This window comes from Pantherophis guttatus, chromosome 3, assembly GCF_059756535.1.
Source record: "Pantherophis guttatus breed Tessera chromosome 3, ASM5975653v1, whole genome shotgun sequence".
Lineage (NCBI taxonomy): Eukaryota > Metazoa > Chordata > Lepidosauria > Squamata > Colubridae > Pantherophis > Pantherophis guttatus.
In genome coordinates this window covers 73,729,343-73,745,900 of record NC_142065.1, presented here as the reverse complement: position 1 = coordinate 73,745,900, position 16,558 = coordinate 73,729,343, and the positions used below count along the sequence as shown (strand labels likewise).

General features: G+C 36.6%; 1 protein-coding gene across 3 annotated transcripts in view; it reads left to right on the top strand.

The window, feature by feature from the left end:
- The window catches only part of SLC44A5 (solute carrier family 44 member 5), a 169,853-nt gene that overhangs the window by 85,812 nt on the left and 67,483 nt on the right, over window positions 1-16,558 (top strand). For 2 of the 3 annotated variants that reach the window (XM_087889832.1, XM_034437013.3), the window contains exon 2: window positions 11,334-11,382. The exons of the other annotated variant lie outside the window; for it this stretch is intronic. In XM_087889832.1, the coding sequence (XP_087745958.1) occupies window positions 11,334-11,382 (49 nt within the window). The remainder of the gene's footprint in view (window positions 1-11,333; window positions 11,383-16,558) is intronic. 3 annotated transcript variants of the gene reach the window in all.

Genomic DNA, 16,558 nt, shown 5'->3' with positions numbered 1-16,558 from the left:
AATCATTTAGTTAATATGGAGAAAAAGTAAGTTAAACTGATGGCTTAAGGAACTGAATGACTTCAGATTTATTTTGGCTTCTTACTTCATTTCAAGCACAGAAAGCTGCTGTTCTGTCTTTCTGCTGTTTTCATAATGATTGTATCATTGTACATTCTCAGCAATTTGGAAATGCACACTACCAGACATAGAATTATATAATAAATTAGCAAAACTTGTTACATTTTTATGGTTTTTTAATTTCACACCTTCTGAATAATAATGAGAAGCAGAAATGATAAGTATTTTAATTTATCTGTCTTTAATGTGCTGTAGAAGATTTAAAAATTGCTGAAAAGATGCTAGCACAATGTGCTGAAATTATGAGCCAATTGTGGATCAACTGACTCAGCCTAAACATTTTTCCTCTTTTAGACTTTTGAGTATGGGTAGAAGTATAAAAAAACCTACTGCTAAGTATAGATATTCTCAATGTACTGAAGTAAATATCACATCTGAACAAAGTACCTATTAATCTGCACATTTTCCCTTGGAGTTTTCCAGTATTACTGCCAACATGGTCCTGTACACAGTGACTTACTATGCTTGGAAATGCTTAAAATAGTTTGTGTGGCCATTGGTTGTTTTTTTTTAAAGGATCACTCTGTCCTGGAAATATATTACTAATAATAAAACAAATTTTTAAAGGTTGAGTTTTATCATTCCTGAAGGCTGATTTAAGAAGAAATTTATTTTTATTTGTGAATTTTCTTATGGGAATTTGTCTAGATAGACAACCCAGGAGAAACATACTATGTGAACTCATTCAGTTATGGTTGTGACCACAATCAGTCCTATTTAAGCTGCAAAATATCTCCATGGTTATGAGAATTAATTATAGTGATGGCCAATATCTATCCCCATGATGGTGAACCTGTGGCACACGTGCCACAGGTGGCACGCAGAGCCATATCTGTGGGCATGCGAGCATTGCCCTAGCTCAGCTCCAGCACTCATGCACACGCTGGCCAGCTTATTTTCAGGCCTTCTGGGCCCACTGGAAGTCGGGAAACAGGCTGTTTCCGGCCTCCGGAGGGGGGGAGGCCGTTTTTGCCCTCCCTAGGCTCCTAGAAAGCCTCTGGAGCCTGGGGAGGGTGAAAAACAGGCCTACTGGGCCATTGCGTGCCAAAAGCGGGGGGAGTGCGGGGATTGCACATGCATGCAGGAGAGCATTGAATTATGGGTGTGGACACACATGCGTGTGACCCCCCCCACTCCCCCCGCTTTTGGCACATGATGGCAAAAAGATTAGCCATCACTGATCTATCCTATTTAAATATTTTGCTTCAAAATATTTCCAGCAATGAAAATTGCTGAAAAAATATGTTAGTTTATGAACAAAACATTCTTCTTAACATTAGGTGGGTTCTTGTAAGTATTACTGAGACAATATAGTAACTTTCAACCCAGCATCAAACTGACCTTAGAATAGCCTGCAACAGATTTATTTTTGGAAAACACCTGCAAACCTAGAAAATATAACTAAAAACACTACCTTGCTTCAAAAATGTACTGACCACTGATTACTTTTACAAGGTGCCTGGTTTCTATCCATCATAACCTCACATGATGTAATTAATTATTGTTCAATCCTCTGAGTCTGCCATATTGGCGTGTCAGACATTTCTCACGCTAAAATGCCCACCTAACAAAATGAAAAAAAAAAACCAAACCCAACAACAACTAGCAGATATACAGACAAGACAGAGAAGAATATGATAGGGAGAGAACTAATTCTTATTATCACTCCTAATTCACAGCTCAAAAACTTGCTCAAATGTAGGACAAATAATTTTCAGTTCTCCCTAGATGAAGATTATTTCCCTTTGCCTACACATAGAAAGCTAGCAGCCATGCTATTACAAAGAGGGATGCGCAGGTGGGAATGGGTATATATATTTAAAAGTCAAGATGGCAGTCATGCCACACAATCAAAGCCTTGATCCATTTTACATGCATTTTGGATTTAAAAGGAATGGGCTTCAATTGTGTAGCACCATTTGTGCTTTTTTTTTTTTTTTACATCCCCCTCTTGATACAGGCCCACAAACCAAATTCCAGATGCTAACTCCATATTTCTATGTTGCAAATGCCTTTTTTGTTTTGTGTTGCAAATGCCCACAATATTAATTTTAAATGTGAATTATGTTGTCGTTGATCAGTATAAGCACAATTATTTGACACATTAAAGCAGATCTGAAATCAGATATTACAATATTTTCGCTTATTTATTTGTATTCTTCCTTTATATTTTTTCAAATTACTGAAGGCAACAGACATTCCTAATACTCCTTCCTTGTCCTATTTTCCCTGGAAAAACAACCCTGTGAGGCTGAGACTGAATGACTGACCCAAGATCACTCAGCTGATCTGAGTGATCTTGGGCTAAGGCAGGATTTGAACTCAAGGTCTCCCAGTTTCTGGCCTAGTTCCTTAACCACTACATCAAATTGGCTGTCAGTTTTTAATATATAGAAATATATAGAAATTTATATAGAAATTTCAATATATAGAAATCTGGCATAAGGACAAGTTTTCCAACGGATACGGTTTCAGGATTGTCATTATTGAATGAAACAGTTTCAGAGACCTATTTTATAAGCTTGCCAGTGCATAATTGTCTGCTTCACATTCAACAAGTGGCGTAGAGATAAGATCTAGCAGTAGAAGTCAAAGGAAAATTCAAAATTTAAAACAAGGCAATGTCTCTTCAGCAGAGACCTTTTTCTTTTTTCTACTTTATTTCAGATAAAATTGTTTAAAACTAATATCTTTAAAAGATTAGTCACCTCTTGACTGCCTGTACTGGCTCTGGGTGAATTAGACACACACACACAAGATTTGTGCATCAAACCCGGTTTAATTAAAACTACACGACAGATCTCAGTAAATGCCGGATCTGCTGGAAAAGAATAAAGTCGGAGCTGAGCTATTGACAGCTCCGCTCCGCTTTATAGGTCTTCTGATTCTTATTGTGCTCAGCTGCTGTGTGGTTAGTTTGAATTAGCCGCCTGCTGATCCCGGTTGACGTGTTCCATGATGTCATCAGTCTGAGCCGCTTGATTCAGGAGTGTTCCTGTTGCCGCCGAGGTTTTGGCTGTGCGATGTTCCGTCCGCCCACTTTTCATCTTACCGAGCCCCGCTACTCCCATCACCACCACTATGCATCATTGTCCTAATCGTATCACCTCAGCCTGCCACCATCACCATTTCCCGTGCCTATTATTATCGTTAGCAACGTGGCCCTTTTCTGATTTTCTGTCTGGCGCTATTTTTTTTTTAATTGATTTATATGCCGCCCTTCTCCGGAGACTGAGGGCGGCTTACATGTGCTAAGCAATAGCCTTTATCCTTTTGTATATTTATACAAAGTCAGCTTATTGCCCCCACAACTGGGTCCTCAATTTACCTACCTTAGAAAGGATGGAAGGCTGAGTCAACCTTGAGCCTGGCGAGATTCGAACCTGCAGTAATTGCAGGCAGCTGGTCTTAATAACAGGGTGCTTTAGACCACTGTACTATCAAGGTTCTTATTCGGGTATTCCCCAGTGTTTTTCCCATGTTCGGTGATGTGTCGAGAAGTTCTTGACCCTCGACCCTCACATTGACATTATTTTTAAAAAGTTTTTTTTAGTGTGTTTGATGTGGGAGGAATTGTGAAAAGCATAAACAGAAACAATCCCTTTCCCCCAAATATTGCTGCAGATGCTTCTATGACATTACTAAGAAAGGCACTTATAATTTGCATTATGATATACATCAAGGCCATTGTTTACTATTTATTTCTTTTTAAAGAACAGAATTGTTAAACCACACATAGCTTATTACCACTAATTTACAGTGTTTGGAGAAGTCACCCTGCACCATTCTGCATATGCAAGTTCACTTAATTCTGCTCTCTGATTAATACTGCTGAGTGCTAAAAGCCAACTTAATCATTTCTGTAATCAATTCTCATTGCCACCCAAAAGAATATTTCTAATCATTTCTTCAATTCAAACCAGGAACCACCTATATATTTCTATAACAAAATATCTATCTATCGAGATATTTCCTCAACTAAGGAGTACTGATGATGAGAATTGTAGCTGAACATATCTGGAAGGTGCCAAGCACCATTACTCTGCTCTTTGTAACATGAAAGACATCTTTATTTGCTGTCAAAAGCTACAGGGAGTTTCACAGTCAGCATTGTGTTACAAAATAAAAAAAAGCACCTCTAATGCTCAAATTAAACTTTCAGATCCAGTATTATTCTAGTCTGTTTATTTTACTTATCCTATTATTTTAAAATATATTCTACTTCCACTACAGTATTATTTTAGAGTAGACTGTTTATTTTACTTACCCTATTATTTTAAAATATATTCTACTTCCACCACAGAGATGGATTATCTACTTTAAAAGGCTCATTAGTTATACAGTTCCTGATTCTATATCATGGTCTTTGGTATAAAACACATGAGTTATGCTCCTGGTTAAAATTTATTAGGACTTCATAATTCTTGATGTGATTCCTGACCTCTACATATACCATGTATCACAGAAATGAAGTGTTGAGCTTCATTTCTGAAGACCACAGTGATAACATATCAATCTCTAAACTTACACTGATTCAACAGTTCCCTACTCCCTCCCCTGATATATATTTTTTGCCTTGGGTAAAATCACACAATAAACTCTTGTAACCCTTGCCAAGTATTTACAAAAGAATCACAATAATTCATCCTTTGGTGAACTACTCTTTGAATGCAGGCTGTAGAAACACCAGAAACATCTGAAATTATAATACAGTAGCTCCTCTGTCTTCTCTTAAACTCCTACCACATCACAGAATTTCTCTGGGGAGTCTTTATCCTCTTCCTCAGATTCCTCATTTCCCAAGAGTTTGCCACACTTCCATCAAATTGGATTGATGACTTGGCAAATGTCCACAGCTTTATAAAAAGGTTCTCCTGATCCAAGCAAAAATTTTAAAAGGCAGGTCTCCTTTCCCTGTGTGAGGTTCATAATATTGGCGCTAGCTGTTACAAGATATTCTTGCCATCTTCTTTTTCTCCATCCAAGCTGGATCGAATTTCTTTTTGGTTCCCCTTAGGCCCAGGATTCAATTTTGAATGAGGAAATTCATAAAAGTTCTTCTTGAAGACCTTATTCTTCAGGCTATCTTTCAGAAAATCAAGACCTTTCCTTCCTATTGATGTCTGAAGAGCTCTTGGCTTCTACGTGAACCAAATGATGCTTTCCAGAGTCCAACATTTGTGTCCTTCTAGAGAATTTAATCTTTCATCACAATGTTCTCCCAAATAGACGGTAGGAACAATGAAGTTTTGTTATTAGTTGGCCAAACAGGATTAACCTCATGTTTACTCTATGAAACTGATGGCAGCATCTGCAGTTTTAGCAAAAATCCTTGTCGGGAAAGCTGAACTGAGATTCCAACAGAGTTTCAAGATCAGTGCATTTGCTACCTTTCCATATTGCACTACACTGTGATTCACTCAAGAGTATCGAGAGAATAATAAACATTAATGGTTTAACATCATTGTTGGCCATATGCCACAGCTGAGTGGTAGTAGTTCAAGAAGACAAATCGCTAACCCTTGAGAGTAATCTACTGCATTTTATATGGCATTATTCAACCAAAAGGGTACCAAAGTGCTATGCAAGTGAATATATATTCATTAGTCTTGGCAATGGTAAATGCTGTAATTTATTTTACATCACAGGTATCTTTTATAAATCCCTTTATTCATTTCCTGATATTTATGTTGTTTGGGCCTCAGGCTTTTTTTGTGTTTAACTTCTACTTCTACTAACCATCTTCATCAGTGGGTTTTTTTTCAGTACCATACTTTTCCATTTCACTGTCCTATGTCTGTTTTACAGAGTCTGATAATGGTGTCACAAAGTGGTGGGTTTCAAATTTTTTTACTATCGGTTCTGTGGGCATGGCTTGGTGGGCATGGCGTGGCTTGGTGGACGTGGTAGGGGAAGGATACTGTAAAATCTCCATTCCCTCCCAATCAACTGGGACTTGGGAGGCAGAGAATAGATGGGGGCATGACCAGTAAGAATTTTTACTAACGGTTCTCCGAACTACTCAAAATTTCCGCTACCGGTTCTCTAGAACTGGTCAGAACCTGCTGAAAACCACCTCTGGTGTCACACTACAGGAATATTCTATGAGAATGAGATAGATATAACATTATTTGAGAAAATGATATATTGTGTTTTTAAAAATAGCAGGTCATTTTTCTAGCTACAGTCTCCTTCAATAAATCTGAGTATAATTATATATAATAGTTCATGGTTATAAATAGTCTTACACATGGCTATTTTTTTCACAACCCTGTAGCATTTAAAATCTTTTCCCAGTCCTTTTGATCTTCAGACTAATTCTAGATAAATTGAAAAGTGATGGCAACAATTCAAAAGGAGCAGCATCGTAAGGACCTTTCTTATCAAAACAAAGTTTGAGAAATTGTTCTTACAGCTTGTATTGCCTTATAATTGACCACTCTGAAAAGCTTTATTTCATATCACTTTATTTATGCAGTCCCTTTTCTTCTAATTATGGTCTTGTTCTTCTGCTCTTCCTGCAATGGTTATTTTTCTGCTAGTTAGAGCCATTCATACTTTCCATTGAAATAAATGTGATGGTTCAAGCCCTCATTTTAAGAATAGTGAAGGGAATATTGAGGCTTTTACTTTATTGTGTTCTTAAGATACCAGGCAGTTCATCAAGAATGTACAAAAGGCTACAAGAAAAAGAACATCAATCATCCAGGTTTTCTCATTTCCATTTAAAGAAGTTCCAATAGTGTTGTATTTTCCTGACTTCTTTCATCTCTTCTCTTAATCACCACCTATCTAAATTTCAATCACTTTCTTACAAATTATGTTCCTATTGTGGTGATTTATGGCTAGTTTTCAATAAGTAATGAAGCTGCTTTATTTAAACAAATCATTGTTGAGATAACTAGCATTTTATGGTAGATCCATATAATAATTCAACTGATTATGTACTTTCAAGTTGGTGTAAATGCTTAGAATTGCATAACTAGACCCAGGATAATCTGTCCCCAATCTGGCCCTTCAGATTTTCTAGTGGTAGCCACATTGCTTCTAAAATCTAGTTTGTTTTACTTGCCGCTAGTTGTCCTTTCCTTTCTTTTCACCTTTCCCAGAATTACAGACTTTTCAAATCAATTATGTCTTAATATTAATACCACTGGTGTGTGTGTTGTGTGTGTGTGTGAGAGAGAGAGAGACAGAGAGACAGAGAGAGGCGTAGCCTGGGCCTTTCGTCAGCCCTCAGATAGAGAGTCAACAGCCCCCAGGTCTGGAGGTGGCTGATCAGGAAGAGGAGGAACAGCTGGGTCCAGTGCCTGACGCGCGGATACGCAGAAGGCAGAGGAGAGGAGAACAGTGGAAATCTGTTGGCCGATCCTTGGGACGGAAGAGCCACCGCTGCTAGCGAAACCCCACCCTAGCTCTGGGGATAAAAGGCAGGGGGCAGAGATGAATAGATGTGGCAGACAACTATTCATCTCCCTGCCGGACAGACTTGTTAGCCTGCTTTGAGAGAGAAACTTTTTGCCAGGGCTGCTGGCGCTCCTAATAAAGGAATCATTGATTTAAATACAGAGGGTTTGTCGTGTTTGGAGAGCTGGGTCAGAACCACTACATAACACAAGGCTACAAAAATCTGGGTCTATTATATAATAGCTAAGATCATAACCTAAATGGTCAAGACAATTTAAAAAAATGATCTCTTTGCTGTGCTGAAGGAAAATGTATATCTGTTCAAGTAAATCAGCCATTATCTTATAATGGAATATTACCTGCTCCCTGTCATCACAGTTGAATCCATAATGGATTATTTTGGGATGTTCCTTTGAATATACCCTCCAAAGTGTTTTTTTTCTTTTTTCTTTTACAGTCTTAATTTTTGGGATTCCAGGCAGCATTACTCATATCTCACCTTTGCATATGGTTGTTTCCACCTGATAAGACACTTATAGATTAAGGTTGTAGTTTGTCTAGAAGTAATTTTTTTTTTATCATTGTCATCCTTGCTTTTAAAAAAATGGTTTCACTTGGATTCTTTTGTAATTCCAGCACTAAACCATATAATATATGGATTTAAGAAGCTTATTTTTATGCAGCATTGGAGTGTATGAAAACTGATAAGAGCTACTGACTAACTAATGAAAGGATTAACACTGTGAATTCTATATTCTCTATTCCTGATGTGCTTACTACATCCCCCATTACTTCAGTGAAAGATTGAAGATAGCAGAACTAAAAAAAAAAAAGATTTTGCTATAGACTGTCACAGAGAAGAGGTCAGTTGGTGGTATGTAATTATTAAGCTGCATTACATTTTTTGTTTGTCAGAACCAACCTTCACCCCATAACTGTATGAATTGGTTGGTTGATAGAGCACTACTATATTTGGCATCTTGAGTTGCATTTGGGGGGAAAAAAAGAGGAGGATAAAAATTTAAAACAACAACAGCAAAAAACCCTAAATACTTTGTGCGGTAAGGAAGTACAGGTAGTCCTCGATTTATGACCACATTTGAGCTCCAAATTATTGTTGCTAAGTGAAACATTTGTTAAGTGAGTTTTGTCTCATTTTGTGATCTTTTTTGCCACAGTTGTTAAGTGAACCACTGCAGTTGTTAAGGTAATTACACAGTTGTTACGTGGATCTGGCTTCCCCTTTGACTTTGCTTGTCAGAAGGTCACAAAAGGTGATCATGTGACACCAGGACATTGCATCGGTCATAAATGTGAGTCAGTTGCCAAGCGTCTGAGTTTGGATCATGTGACCATGGGAGCGCTGCAATGGTCGTAAGTGTGAAAAATGGTCATAAGTCACTTTTTAAAAGTTCCGTTGTAACTTCAAACAGTCACTAAATGAACTGTTGTAAGTCAAGGAATATCTGTACACATTTGTTTTTAAGGTTGAAAATGTGGATGAAGGGTTGGAGAAGTTTAAAGGGCAGAAGGACATTTCATAAAGGCTCAACATTTTTGTGAATCTTTTTTCCTGATTTCAAAAGGGGATGTTTTTCTCCATAGTAGTATGGCAATTGAAACCGTAATTAATTCATAGGTAAGGATTTTGAAGTAAATCTAGGTTTGCAAGAATTCTGTAGGCAGTAATCTGAACTCCATAGGATTGATCTGTCCCCGTCCACACACACACACAAACACAGCCAGCCGAAGGTTAAGGAAACACTTTGGCACACACCCAGGTCTTTATCTCCAACTTGGCAGCGATTTACACACCGTCTGCCAAGTGCGTTTATTTCCACAAAACAGAAAGATAAGATACTTAGCGTACAAAAGTCCAATCAGAATAATATTTCTCTCAGCAGTTCCGGACGAGGCTTTAGTGACTATCCAAGGTTTACTTTTGTTCGTCACAAGGATCACTGGCCACCACCCTCTATTATATAGTCTCTGGGGTGTGGTCCAGTGACTCAGTTCTAATCCCTAGCACGCCTCCTGAGCTGCTGCAATCGTTTATCCTGCCTTCGGAGGCGTGTGTCCAGGAATGATGTTTCTCCTTCGCTCTCATCCGAGCCACCTGTCTCCCTGCTAATCTCCTCTCCCTCGGCCGGCACCTGAGACAGTGCCAGAGGGGAGGGGCCTGGAGAGGGAGGCCTGGCTGACTCCTCTTCCTCATGCTCGGAGCTTTCTTCCTCCGATGGGACAGGCTCAGAGGGCGGGGCCACAACAAGGATTTATTTATGAGTAGAAATGTACACTATAAGATACTGATGGAGAATCATTCAAAGAATAAAGTGATTGCTTTGGCGAAAACAATATATCTTTCTATTTGTCTTAATGTACTTTTGACCCATAGAATTTCCGTGTGAACTCACACAAATAGACGTGCAAATACTTTTCTCTTAAACTATACATTGAAGATCTTAACTACAGATTTGAAACCATAGAAAGTGTTCACACACTTGCATTCTCATGCCGTACAACAATTTTATGCGATGATTCAATTAAAATAACAAGCTTTGTTAATACTGTATTTATTGGTTTGACACTGACCTTTTAAAAGAGCCATAAATATATACTAGTTGATTTGACTTAAAGCTTAACAATATTTCATTTATTATTTACTATTAGATTAAATGAATGGTAGCCAAACATCTCTTTGTGTAGAAAAATTCATACTTTACTTGCTGGTCAGTTAAAATAAAGCATCCGCACACCAATTATTACTTTTTCTAAATACAACTGAGTGAAATAATTAGATCATGTTAATCCTACATCAAATTAGACCACTTGAATAATATGTGCATTTTTCTACACCTAAGCTCAGATTTTTGAAGAACATCTATTCAAACAACCAAGAACAGCCAAGGTAAAAAAGTAGGTGGGATCAGGATAATAGCCACATTTGATTTATTTTAAATAAAAATGTAAGGTGATTTAAATTTAATATATTACATATAACTAATAAGATTACTCCCCATGCATTTAATAGCTTAATTCACAGCAATTAATTTGAATGGCAACTTTTCAAGGACTTTGGGGGAATGAAGGCAGTTGTGCTGCTAAGCAGTATCAATGTCACTTGCAGTTGGAATATTTCTGCCCATCACTGAACATGTCTGGAGCTGCAGGATCTAAGTGAGATAGCACCTTATTAGAAATTAATGGTGTTTTTGTTGTTTGTTCTGCTAGGTTTCAAGAGGTCCCCTATTTCAGTCTTTTGATTTGGTTCCTAGTTCTGGATTCCTAGTTCTGGATTTTGGTTCTGTTCCAGGGATGAAATGCTACCAGTTAGCCCTGGTTTGGGCGAACCAGTAGTGATAAAAACTAGTAAAAAAAGCTACCGGTTCGTCTGAACCGGTATTTCCAACGATCAGCTGTGCTGCAGGGTTTATATTCGCTAGAAAACAGGAAATTCTGCTTTCTAGCGAAGCTAAATCGTGCAGCACAGCTGTTCCCCCTCCCGCTGTTCTACTTACCTAGGGAACTCTTCTTTTTTCTTGCAAAGCATGCATTTGGCGCATGCACTCACAGCATGCTTTTGGTGCGTGCTGCGCATGCACAGTATGCATTTGGCACACGGCGCACATGTGCAGCCAGCGAACTGGTGGCAAACTGGTTCAGATTTCACCACCGTTCTGTTCTCAGCTATTAGGGAGTTTTCTCAAAATAATTCATTTAGAGCAAGTGGAAGCTGATGAGTCCTGACTTTTTTTTTTGGTTATGTTTGCTATGACATATTTTATAATCTTTTATTTTAAATGCAGGTGAACCCAGAAAATTTGATCCAAAGTTCAGCGGACCTATTCACAACAGGTAAATATTTTATTTTGATATATCAAATTGTGTTTCTTGTGTATGAATATAAAAAAGGATATATGCACTTAATTGATTTGGAAGGAAAACATTTTTTCTAAGAGGAATTCTTGGGAGCACTCATTTTCCTCTCCCACCGAGGGAGAAAAAACATATTTAAGAGAATCAGGAATTGTTATGTTCCCCCCTCTCTTCAGTACTCTTAAAAGTAATATTTCTATTAAGACTTGCTTACCCTCAGCTGTGTGAAATTTGGAAAATATTCTTGTTCCTGTTGCACAGTTTTAAGATATGAGAAGATTTTGAAAAACTGTAACTGGAACACAGAGAATTCTGGTAGTAAGTTTATTGACACTGCACGAACATGTGCTTGCTGACCCACTGCATGTGTGGCCAGGTTCCCCTCTCCCCACAGCAGGGCTACCAAACCGCAAGGGTTTGGGATCACTGCTGTGAAGCACTATGAAGTGGTATATAAGTCTAAGTGCTATTGTTACTGTTCGTTAACTTTCTGCCATTTAAAAGACAGAAGTTATTCTGTGCCAGCCCTTTTAAGTTCCAAGAATGTCATTCTTCCAAACCAACCATCTTATCCATTACTTCATTTTCTAAGAATGCTAGAACTCCCATGTTAACTCTCATATAAGGAGAATAGTTGAGGCTGGAGGCTTTTACTTTATTTGTAGCATGCCTAATTCACATTTATGTATGTATTTGTTTGTTTATTTTTATTGAACGGATCAAAGCCATTCTGAGTAAGTCAGGTTACCACATGTAAACTCTTAGTTGGTGGAATGTGGGCAACAATACACTATCTTCCAAAGTAGTGTGTAGATTACAGATCTATCTTAATAGACAATACTGTATATGGCATGTGTTTGACCCGGAGTCCTGAGTAGTCTATACCTTCACCTTACCAGAAAGTTTTATGTGGAAGTCTCAGTTATCCAAAGCTATGATGTCAATAGCTTTTGGTCCATCTGATAATAAACACATAATAAATTCACGGAAGATTATGATTTGGAATGTAAGACAAGTAAATGGTAAAGAGAAAAAGAAAGAAAGAAAGAAAGAAAGAAAGAAAGAAAGAAAGAAAGAAAGAAAGAAAGAAAGAAAGAAAGAAAGAAAGAAAGAAAGAAAGAAAGAAAGAAAGAAAGAAAGAAAGAAAGAAAAAGAAAGAAAGAAAGAAAGAAAGAAAGTAGTGTATCTATGTAACTAAGAGAAAGGAGAATGAAAGTAATCTGATCTTGTGCAATGTATTCATTAAAACATGCAAGGCAATGAAGGTATAGGTTGAATTATAAGTAAAGGGAATAAAATGTATATTAGAAAGATGGGTCAACTATTTTGTGATAGGTGGATATGCAAATAGAAATCCTGATATTGAGATCATTCCTCTCAAAGGAATGGTGATAATAGAAGAACAAAATAGTAGTTTTGGGGAAATTGTGGAAAACTCTGAATGAATATTATCCAAAAATCAATAAGGTGACATGAATAGGAACAAGATAAAAAAAGTATAGAAAAAGTGACTTCACTATTTGGAGACTCAAGAATAAATTAGAATAGTAGTAGTTCAGTGAAGATTTGCTTTGAAAATGTTGGCTCCAAATATGTGGTTTAAGCATTAGTTTACTCATATGTTTGTGTGACAAAGGAATAAATATAAGTATAAAAGCACAGTTGACTGGATTGCTTTTGATGAACAATTGGCAGAATTAGTGTAGATGTGGGTCAAAGAATTTTTCTGATTATGTCAGGAGTAGATCTTGGGAGAAAAGTGGGCATGAAGCAAAACAAGGAAAGAAATAGAACATATGGAACATGGAAGAAATAATATTAGATTACTCTATCAAAAGAATGAATAGAGAGTGAACATAAGGAAAGAGAATGTGATCTCTTGCGTGGAGTTACAATAATGAGAAGTATGAAAAAGGATGCTTGGTGGAACATGAACTGGATGAGTATAAAAAATATAGGCAATGATCACTACAAAAACAGAAGATGAGAGGAAAAGACTATTACATATGTGCACTGAGAAAAAGAGTGGCAATAATAATAGTCATAGATAACAAGGGACAGTTAAGATTAAAAGGGAGGAAAAATACTGAAAGATTTTGATAAAGGTAAATACTTTTTAAGGTAGATAAAGAGAGTTAAGTAATGAGCCTTCAGCAGAGTGAACAGAATTAAAAATAAAAGGGATCAAAAGATGCGGGATGAAACTGAAGTGAGAAAATGCTAACATGAATATTGTGGACATTTGTATTGAAGTGATAGAAATATGTTGGAAGAATGGAATTGAAGTAAAAGTAGGTGAAGAGAAAATAATGAATGTGAAAATGTTTTTAAAAGTTAAAAGCTGCAGGTTTAAATAGTTTAAGGGAGAAAATATTAAAATATAGATGTGGTGGGCTTGTGGAATGGCTGTGCAACTTCTTTAACGTGTGAAAACAACATCTATGCCTGAATAATAGAAGAATGTGGCTATTATTATAATACTTAAAGGAAAAGTAGGAAGCACAAATGAAGAGTACAAGAATAACATTTCAGGAGTACAGGATGGTTTTGTTCCTGCATGGCATATAGAGGTCAGATTTTTGCTATTCAGCAAGCCATTGAGAAATGTATGAATATGAGAAAGGAATTTTATTACATGTTTGTTGATTTAGCAAATGCATATGATAAGCCTGAATTATGCAACGTTTTACACAAACAAGGACTTGAAAGTTAACATCCTGAATATGAGAGGGATATAATGAAGAAAACATGAGTGAGAATAAATAGAATTTTTAATAAGTGCTTTAATATTGAGGAAGGAGTAAGACAACGATGTGCAACGAACCCTTGAGTACTTAATACATGAATGGATAAAAGTACAAGGAATGCTTTTCGTTATGCTGGAGATGTTTTGGTTGAGGACATGAATATATATGTAGTTTCGTAAACAGATAATTCTATATCACTGAGAATCTGAATAATTTGCAGTGAAATTTAAATATATTGTATTGCATCTCTGTGTGTGTTTTGTAATTTGATTCTCGTTCATTCTTTCTGTTTGACCAAACCATCTCAACTTATTTTTGATTACATACAGTGCATTCAGAAAGTATTCAGACCCCCTTCAGTTTTTTCAATTTTGTTATGCTGCAGCCCAGAGGTGGGTTTCAGCAGGTTCTGACCAGTTCTGGAGAACTGGTACGGAAATTTTGAGTAGTTCGGAGAACCATTAGTAAAAATTCTGACTGGCCACGCCGCCATCTATTCTCTGCTTCCCAAGTCCCAGCTGATCAGGAGGAAATGGGGATTTTGCACTAACCTTCCCCTGGATTGGGGAGGGAATGGAGATTTTACAGTATCCTTCCCCTGGAGTGGGATGGGAATGGAGATTTTACAGTATCCTTCCCCTGCCATGCCCACCAAGCCACACCCACCAAGCCATGCCATGCCCACCAAGCCACACCCATAGAACCGGTAGTAAAAAATTTTGAAACCCACCACTGCTGCAGCCTTATTCTACAGTTGTTGAAATTCATTTTTTTTCTCATTAATCTACACTCAGTATTCCATAATGACAAAAGATTAGGGGGAAAAAAGAATTTGTGTATTCCCTTAAATTGAACTTAAATGATTAGTTTTTCTACGGAAACAAGATAATACTATACAGGTTAGCCATATTTATCAGAACAATAATACCAATGTGAAATGATAATTATTCGTATGGTTGCCAGGTGTCCACTATTTGAGTGGACAGTCCGCTTTTTTCACATTATGTTCACTATTTTTTTTCACAAAATAGTGGACATTTTTTTTATTCAAAAGCTTTATGATGAAATTAAAATGTAATTTAATATTTTACATATTATTATAATATATTTGATGTTTTGAATTTTAAGTAAAGTTTTGAAGTGATTATTTTAATACGTGTTAAAATGTTTGTAAGAAAATATATAATTTAATTGTAATTTTTTTTTTTTTACTACTTAACACCACCACCCCCCGCTTGTCCGCTATTTTTTGGAAGCAGACCTGGCAAACCTAATTATTCGTGGTATTTATCTCATTAGTCATATTAGCACATCAAAATCATAATCTAGCATATAACAAATATTGGAATACATTCCTATTATCATTTATTGTCCAACAAGCATGAAATTCTGCAGAGAAGGACTAGCAAAATTAGCTCCTAAGCAATCCATCTGATTTTATTTTAGCAATAATGATATTTAATATGCTTGGAGAGTTTAAAGAGTTTGATGCCGGAAAGGAAGAGAAGTATTAAAAGCTCTGCACTTTATCTTCCATTTTGACTTGAGGCTGAATTTCTATTAAGTTTAATGAGAGTTGAAGATGTTTGGTATTTTTTAGAGACCACATACTGTGTGTAGCAGTTTACTAGTGATGTAGCAAAATTAACTTCTGATTTTATCCCCTTGCTTTACACTATGACACCTTAATATAAATATATTGTTACCATGACAATAACTGTAGATACTGCAGATACTTGCATTTCGCAGGTTCTACAACCACAGCATATTCCTAAAGGCAGGTGCTACCTAACTACTGTATCGTCTAATTTCTGTATAATTTATAAGGCTCTATAGAAGAAATGCAATATGGGAAACTAGCATTTATTTTCTGGAAAAAAAATCTTCTTCCCGCTCTGCAATGAACATATAATTCAAAACTTCCTCTTTTCTTGTTCTTTATTAAGCAGAAAGCATTTATTGTTGGTGCATGTGTTGGATCTGTTTGTATTGTGTGACAGAGGGCACCACTGCAAATGTTGTGACATTAATGGCAGACATTAGTCAGTATTTTTAACTTTTTATGACAAAGTACTGTGTTTTGTTCAGTATATAAGCATGTGTATATTTAATTGTTCCTGGTCGTCATTATCCATACCTTCTGTAGAAAATGCTGTTATTTTCAGAGCAAACAGGGCATTAGATGTTTTATTTTTATAGCCTTTAGTTTCCTTTAAGAACTAAACTATAAGTGTATAGTTAAAGGTCTGTGTCTAGAGGAACAGGCAAGCAATGTCCTGTATTAGAACAAACTAAAACTGAAAAGTACCTTCAAATTCTTAACAGACAACTGTACTTATTTGGATGGATAGGTTACATATTTTTTTCTGGATACAAGTGGAATCTATTGCCCATGCTATTCATCTTGA